Below are 8,402 nucleotides of genomic sequence, written 5' to 3' on the forward strand. Positions count from 1 at the left end.
TGAGAGGTGGATAAATTCTAATAAGAGATGGATAAACTCTATTTCTGAAATTGAGGTGGATAAACTGCGTTTACTCGTGTTTAGCCTGCACTACACCCCTGACCTCCAGTGAATAATGCTAAGCTAGGCTAACAGAGCCAGAGCTGGGCTATTGTATGTACAGAAAAGAAAAGAGTTTGTATCCTCTAATGATCTAACTCTGGGGTTTGACGGCTAATGAGCTAATAACGAGTGTTGGGACTCCAGTGCTGTGAAGTTAGACCCACACCTCCATGCCCCCCTCACCTCTGTCATGGCTGCTGCTGCTGCTGGTGGTGGTGGTGGTGGGGGTGCTGAGGGGGGGTCTGGCCTTGTCGAAGTGATTGAAGCTCTGGCTGCGTCGGTTGCCCGCCCCACTGGCCCCACGCAGCCTCCCCTCTCCAGCCCGCGCTGATAGGCCAGGTAGCCTGCAGCAAGGACGGAGGGAGAGAAAGAGAGATCAGCCTTCGTCTTCATCTTTCTGAACCCTCATGTGACCCCAATCCCCCCGATTCGTCTCTTCACACATCTTCAATTGACAAACATACAATCGAATGGTGACATCCTGCATTTTATATATCTGGGCTGTGATTTCAGCAGAGTAAACAAACAGCACTCATGTGATCCTTTGGGAGGCCCTGTATTATGGCTGACTTTTAAACCTAGGCACTGTATACCTGCCCTGCAGGCTACAAGCATAAATGGAGGGATGGCATTCAGTAGCTATATTATGCCAACAGGGGGCAGTACAGCATTAGGGTCATTGCAATGAGCCTGACAACAATGGAGAAGCACACACACACACACACGAAGGAGTACTTTGAGGTTTGAGGACACTGCAAGAGACTTTCGAAAAGGGGGTTGGAAAGAAAAGGAAACGGACAGAAGAGATGAGAGGGCTGACCTAGAGGTCTTTTTCTGAGCAACAGAGAGCCTGGGCCTCTTAGTCTGAGTGGAATCCTTGGATGAACGACTGAGGGAGGAAAAGAACAACACATAGAGAAAGAGAGACGGAGAGAAAGGGAGAGAGAGAGAGAGAGAGAGGAAAAACAGGGATGAGATGACAGAGGCAGTCAACAAAGAGAGCAGGTAACACAGCAACATGCAATATGCACAGATTTGGTTTGGGGAAAAGTTAGGCTATGTGCCACAGAGTTCAACATTCAAAGCTGGTGGAGAAGACATGCTGTGGCCTGAAATAGAAACACAGGGACACAGGCAGGGGAAAGAGACAGGAGAATTACAGGGATGAAGAGGCTCCCTGTGGAAGTCTTAAGTGCACCCTTCACTCTAACATACAGCGCATAGATTTGCTCAAAAAGACACAGCACATAGATTTACTCTAACATACAGCGCACGCTTCACTCGAACATACAGTGCATAGACTTACTCTGACATACAGCGCATAGAGTTACAGTATAGTAAGTATAGCATGGATAGTAACACTTCCATTGCTCACTCCCTCACAACCTCAGACAAACCCCTGACAGGCCTATGAATAAAGTCTGCTAAGTCACTGGAACAATAAAACAATATCTTAAGTTTGAAAATGTACAAAAAAGCGTTCTTGATTAAGGCATTTGATCAATTTCGTGGGTTGAGTAAATTCGGGCTGACTTCCAGGCTAGGTTGAATGGAACACATGTTTCTATCTGGCTCATTTGAAAATAAATTAACAGTCTGGCTACATCAGATTAGCGTTCTTAAGCACTTTCAGAAACTGTTCCTTCATCTTATGGATACATCTTGCTGCAGCTAATGAAATGTAAATATAAGGTCAATGTAATTTATATGTACTTTAAAATTGAATGAAATTCCCATGGTTAAATGCAAATGATTCGGCTGTATTCCCTCCACTACAATAAGCACAATGGTGAACATCAAGTCAAGGTGGCACCTGGATGTCATGTCTGTGTGAGCTTTCAGAGCAGGACTGGTGGGGCCCTGGTGGCTGTGGATGGGGCAGGGGGTCCCCTGCTGAGTCTGCCCAGCATTGGTGAGCGGCGGTTGGGCAGGGCTGTGAGGCCGCTGGGTCTGAGCGGTGGGCTTTTGGGTCTGGTTCTGCTGCTGCTTATAGCGCGACAAGCTAAAGAACAGGCCGAGGATGGCCTTCAGATTCCCATTACGGATCTCTGCGGAACAAACAGGCCATTAGGGAGACGAACGTTTTATAAACATGATGATATTGCCCTGGTATTTATCGTTTTATAGCATGTCCACAAACTATAATACAGGCCTAGTACAAGAACCTATAAATTACAATTGAGCACAAGCACAGACCAAACCAGGATGATATCTCAGATGTTGGTCCAGACATTATAATAATGCCCTTCAGTGTCTGACTTTACTGATTTATTAGAAGACATTAAGGGCAAGTTTCAAACTCAGCAGACATGTCTGTAGCCAGAAGACATCTCCTAGTTGACAGACCAACATCCATCCATATACAACTCTACAGCAGCAGTGAACCTGTCCCAAAACCTACCTTCTGCACAGAGTCCCTTAATGTTCACCCCTTTATCAGCCAGAAAACCCAGACAAGCCTCAATGTTTCCAATCTGAGGAGAAGACAGAGACACAGCTACATCACATGAAGCTAACAGAGGGCTGAGGAATAAACAACAGCCAATTATCCACTTTTTGATTGATTGATTGATTGATTGATATCAGCATCCAGGGATGGTGTGGAGGGTGTTAGGGAAAGTGATCATCTCAATTTCCCTTCTTTATTTGGAGAAAATTATTAGGGATAGTATCGATAGGCACAGTGCATTAATCTAGAGCTCTGACTGTTCCTCAGCTGGGTAAGTAACCCAACCCAGCAGGAGGAGGGGGGGGTCTGGGGGGGGGGGGGGGGGGGCATGAGGAGGCAGATGGCACTCCGTGGGGTGCCATACCATTAAAAAACATCCTGATTGCATGCCCACTGTGTTCAAAGACCTAACTGTAAATAAAACAGAGCTCCGTGAAGCATACAGTGATTTGGCAGGGCAAATAACAGCTGTCAATACGATACAGTAACAAGCCAGGTCAGAGGTGAGCACAGAGGACCTCAGAGAGGACAATGCTCTGATCAGATGTTGCATGAGTGTCATCCCGTCTTTGATACCTATCGTTATGTTAATGATTCCACGGGGAGGCTGATGAGTGATGACCTACCATTTGAGAGCGGCTCTGCGGATATCCATTGATGTCTTGAATCTTCTCATTTGCTTGGAGGGATTGAAAGGTAGAGGAAGATAAACATGATGGCTTCACTCGTGTTCACTGCTTGATGCTATTCAGTCACTTACTGCCATTTAATGTCAACAGAGAAATTGGATCTGTCTCCGTCATGATTATGCTGATCTCATAAACATCCTCAGTCACAGTGCTCATTCTCATTTTTTCATGACAGTAAACAACAACAGTTGCCCAGCATTGGACTGGGAAAAGCCACCACACATTAATCCTTTCACAGAACTAAAAAAGCGCCTCACCAACAAGGGAGCACATTCACAGTTACTCAACTCAACTACAACTTCAAAAGTGTCTGCATACTTCAAGGCTCAAATAAAGTGACGTGTATAATAAATACTAATTTCCTCGTTCCGAGAAAGAAAATGTCAAATAGAGCCATGAAATCTCGTAAGAGCGGAGGAGCAGTGTGAGGTCTCTTACCCACGACCTGGATGATCTCAGCCAGCAGAACTCCGTCTGCCACATCCTGCTGGAGGTCCTTGATGAGGCGCTGGTTGCCCGATTTAGCCAAGTAGTGGTTCGCCCAGTCTGTGTAAATCTGTTTCAAACACACCAGACAAGAGACCCTGCAGTCAACTCAGCGGAGCAGCAGAGCTCCCCACTTCTTGAGACACACACACACACACACACACACACACACACACACACACACACACACACAGAGACATACACACACACACACGCACACACACATTCACATATACACGTGCACCACACATTCATTTACACACAGGCAACCACGTTTAACCACACATGCACACACACACACACACACACACACAGAAGTGAAGACAAATCCAGAATGATGTCAGACTGGTAAAGTGCAAAATAGAACTTGCTTTTCCAGGAGCTGCCATCTCCCCTTTCCTCTCGTTTCAAATTCGGGCCACTGAGCACGAGTGAGGTTTGCCGTGGCATTAAGAGTAAGAGAGAGAGAGAGAGTGAGACAGAGAGAGAGGGAGAGAGAGAACAGAGAGAGAGAAGGAGAGAGAGAAGAGAGAGAGAGAGAGAAGGAGCGACAGCAAGCCACGGCAGAGGCTGCAGAGGCCCCCTGAATGGGACACGCCGCATGACATCACCACAGATTAAGATAGAAACACACTTCATCCCCCTACGAGCACTCTGGAGTAAATCGGACTGCAGTAGTAATCCAGAGGTCACTGTGGGTAATTGGCCCCTTTCTTTTGGGCATCTCCTTCTGCCTTGGCGGGCAGGAAGCGGACCGTTACTGGGCAGAGTGGTCAGAGGCTCAGGTGAGGAGGAGGATACACACACACTGCCGTGTGCATGTGTGTGTATGTGTGTGTGTGTACATTTACATTTATTAATTTAGCAGAAACTTTGTGCCTTGCACAAGGGCACAACGGTGGAAGCCGGGAATTGAACCCACAGGCTACTGCATGCTAACCCAGCTCCTTAGCCACTATGCTACCACCACCCCAGATAGGGCCACAGAGGTCCTTCATGCTACAGGAACTCCAACCTCTCACACAAATCTGGAAGTAAGCAAAGGGAGGAAGGAAACAAATGTCACAGCGTCCCCGAAAATGTAAGTCCTCATGTTAGCTCTTCTATTGGAGAAAGACTCCATTGCTTTCAACAAAGCTATTAATGTCTAATTAACTACTTGAATTCCTCGCAACACACAGCGTATACTGTACTGTATGTGGTTGGATGGATGGATGCTGAGATACACATGTGTCTGCTGGACCTTTTGTCAATCCAAAAAGTAAATCCTATAAAAAGATGCCCCAGTGCCCTTGTAGTGGCTGCGTTCTGCATGAGGTGGCCTGCTGCTCCAACATTAAAACTGAATGCCCAGTGGCTGCAAAGATGCTGTGAAGTGTGTGTGTGTGTGTGTGTGTGTGTGTGTGTGAGGGAGGGGGGGACTACAATCTCACCATCTGCAATATTTCACAGAGGGAAAAGAATCTTACACCATAAATTTAGTTAATCTCTGTAAATATTGACAGATTAAGAACTGTCAACAATTTGCCAATACATCTGGCTGACAGTGAAAACCAAGTAGTATTTTTGTAGAGCTTCCGGATTATGAAAAGTGCAATGTTAGATAAAATAAACAACGAGAATTCAATTTAGGACACATATTTAATCCTTCATAGTGGACTGAACCATCCCATTGAATGAATCTTAAGATTTGTGACATTTATGACTGCGCTTCCGTTCATCACCACCACAAGGTGGCAGCAGAGTGTGCGTGTGAGAGGGTCCAAGTCCCCTACAGCTAATGTGTGCCAGTCGGTCAGAGGTCAGTGATGGTACTCATGTTAAGAGCGGACGTGACATGGCCACGGTCATCCCCAGTCGCTGACCACTTTCCATCTTCCCTGATCCTTTCTCCAAGCACTGCCTATCCCTGCATTTATATATTCAAAAATCACAGCTTTACTGTAGGCTACATTCAACATTTCTTTTGCTATTTGTTTATTTTCAACATTGATGTTTGATATTGTATTGACATTATTGTTATTTTACTATTTTGCTTAATGTTGGCTTACCAACTTTTAAAAACTGCTTGCTGTTATTTTTAACTATCGTAAGGTTCATATTCTCTAAGTCGCTCTGGACAAAGGGCAACTGCTATATAGAATAACCATAACACCATAACCATGCCTCATGTCCCATTCATACAGACTCAATTCAGTGTTCGGTCATCAAGACCAGGCACTCTGATAAGCAGGTTACACCAGGTACACAACTGAAGCCTTTCATTCACAGAACGTACAGTATGTTGCAACAATCAGCGATCAATCGATGGAACTGGCTATCCCTGACAGTAGTGCCGTGTAGATTCAAACCAATTAGACCAGTCTTCTAAAACTATCTCTATGCTTCAGTGGCGCGCCCGGTGCCTGAAATGCATCCTGCCAGTGAGAGCAGGCTTGCCTCTGGCCCGGGAGATCCAGGGATGCCCAGGGGCGTGCTCTACCCACAGGCTCCCAGCTGCAGCAGACGGCAGACGGGGAAGCACTGCACCGCACCGCTCCGTCCCTGTGCCCGCGACAGGGGCTCCTCTCAGCTGCCAAACGGGCAGAGCGGGCAGAGCAGGGAGGCGGGCAAGCGGGCGGGCAAGCGGGCGGGCGAGCGGGCATGTGTTTGTAATAATCATCATCATGAGCTGCTTGCTGCTGTGGGCAGTTTTTACTTAGGCCTGTGGCGAGGGAGGTGGTGGCACTTGGCCACGTCTCAAAGCGTCGCGAGGCGGGCAGCTGCATCTTTGTGCATTTTTGTTTGTGTGTGTGTGTGTGTGTGTGTGCGCACATGTTACGGAGAGTGAAGAAGAAGTGGTCCAGATAAATCCCCTCTAAGCTCGGAACAAACCTGCTCAGACCAGGTGGTGGGACCTCACGGGACGATTCCCATGGGCCATGAGTCACAAACACAGACACACACACACACACACACACACACACACACACACACACACACACACACACACACACACACACACACACACACACACACACAAACAAACACACACACACAGAAACAAACAAACAAACAAACACAAACACACGCATGTGCGCGCACAAACGCACACACACACACACACACATACACACACATATATTTGCATTATAGGATGAAATGAATCTGTTCTCCATGGCCTTCTGTGAGGGCTGAGCTGAACAGAGTGTACTGGGCTGACCATCGCCACCCTTAACCACTCTGGACTCCCATCATCAGCTGCACAGCTTTCATCAAAACAAAAGACTCAGGGCAGATGGCTGACAGGACTTCTTACACCAGCAGTTCAATCTTTTTTATTAGCTTATTTTTCCACTCATCTACGCACATCTTGATGTTTCAAGCGCAATCTTGCCTCCCCGTTTCTGTAAGAACGACTAGTTTATAGCTCCGATTTAACAGAGGTCCATAAGAAATTGACGTTTTTATTGTCAAGGTACATTAACTCGACCTGTCAACATTACATGGTGAAGATATCAATTAGAGACTGCTTTAGGCACCAGCGCACCAATCCAAACCTCTGCTAGAGCAACAGCAAAACACCACAAGGACCTTCCTTCCTCTCAAGCACGTCTTTTCCAGTCCGCCACGCCAGGAAACTGAGCCGGATTTTTCATTTTTTAGAAGGGTGGACAATTTTCTTTTTTGCTGTAACAATATTATTTTATATTAGTGCCTCGCGTCTTCCCTCCCGGAGCTTGGAGGGGCCCGGGGCCAGTCGGGGAGAGTGAGCGAGCGAGCGAGCGCACATGGGCCCTCGAGCCCTGCATGCAGTGCGGTAGACCAGCGTCAAACTACAGCCCTGCAGAAAAACCACCAGCCAGCGCGCGCTAATGACAAGGCCGGCAGACTGCCTTTCATCCGCCCCGCCGTATGCTGCAGTGGCCCCTGTGGCCTCCCCCTCCCCTCCCACCGCCCCACCCCACCCCACCCCACCCCACCCCACCCCACCCCCCATCCCTCTTGGCTCCCGGGGGCCTCCGCTGGACTTGAAGGAGGAAAGGAGCCACAGCCATTGGCTGCCAGGGGCCTTAGCTGGACCTGTGGAAGGGAAACGGAGCCACAGCCATTGGCTCCTCCGCTCTCTCACACACACACACACACACATCGCCATCGAAGCCGCAGGGGTTGCCTAACTCCCGACACAGCAATGGGGTGCACCGGTGGCTATGTAAATTATAAATGCCTAGCATCTGTGGTCAGGCACGTAAGCACACTGGCCTTGTGGACACGGTCTGTAATGGCCCGAGTCGCAGAGGCCAGCCAGCATCTCAACTGTTCCACAGCTGTGCCACAGGTTAAGGGCAAAAAGGTGAAATCACACCTGTGCAAAAACCACTTAACAAACCACAGCAGGTGTACATTCCACTGACTACTGCAAATGCACTTCCTCTAGACCACACTCACCAATACACGCTTAATCCACTAGCTAGCTACTGCAGCCTGGCTATTTCAGAACATCAACCACATGCCTGCACTCAGTAGCTGATATATCACTGTACTGATACATTTTCATTCCATTCACTAAACAACCTCGGAAACACAGACATCAGAGCTTTGTTGATAAACAAACATGCAAAAGGCCACTGGCCACAGCACTGTAAAATGTGGCATCAATAGCAAAGAAGATCAGAAGCCACCAATAACTCAATGAC

General features: G+C 47.7%; 1 protein-coding gene across 1 annotated transcript in view; it reads right to left on the reverse strand.

Annotated features, from left to right (window-relative positions):
- Positions 1 to 256: 256 nt before the first annotated feature.
- The window catches only part of LOC134093443 (neuron navigator 2-like), an 8,669-nt gene continuing 523 nt past the window's right edge, over positions 257 to 8,402 (reverse strand). Inside the window, exons 2-6 of the mRNA XM_062546494.1 lie at positions 3,679 to 3,796; positions 3,178 to 3,230; positions 2,504 to 2,576; positions 1,916 to 2,150; positions 257 to 446 (exon numbers count right to left, since the gene is read on the reverse strand). Of these exons, the coding sequence (XP_062402478.1) occupies positions 257 to 446; positions 1,916 to 2,150; positions 2,504 to 2,576; positions 3,178 to 3,230; positions 3,679 to 3,796 (669 nt within the window). The remainder of the gene's footprint in view (positions 447 to 1,915; positions 2,151 to 2,503; positions 2,577 to 3,177; positions 3,231 to 3,678; positions 3,797 to 8,402) is intronic.

The sequence above is a fragment of the Sardina pilchardus genome, chromosome 10 (assembly GCF_963854185.1).
Source record: "Sardina pilchardus chromosome 10, fSarPil1.1, whole genome shotgun sequence".
NCBI lineage: Eukaryota > Metazoa > Chordata > Actinopteri > Clupeiformes > Clupeidae > Sardina > Sardina pilchardus.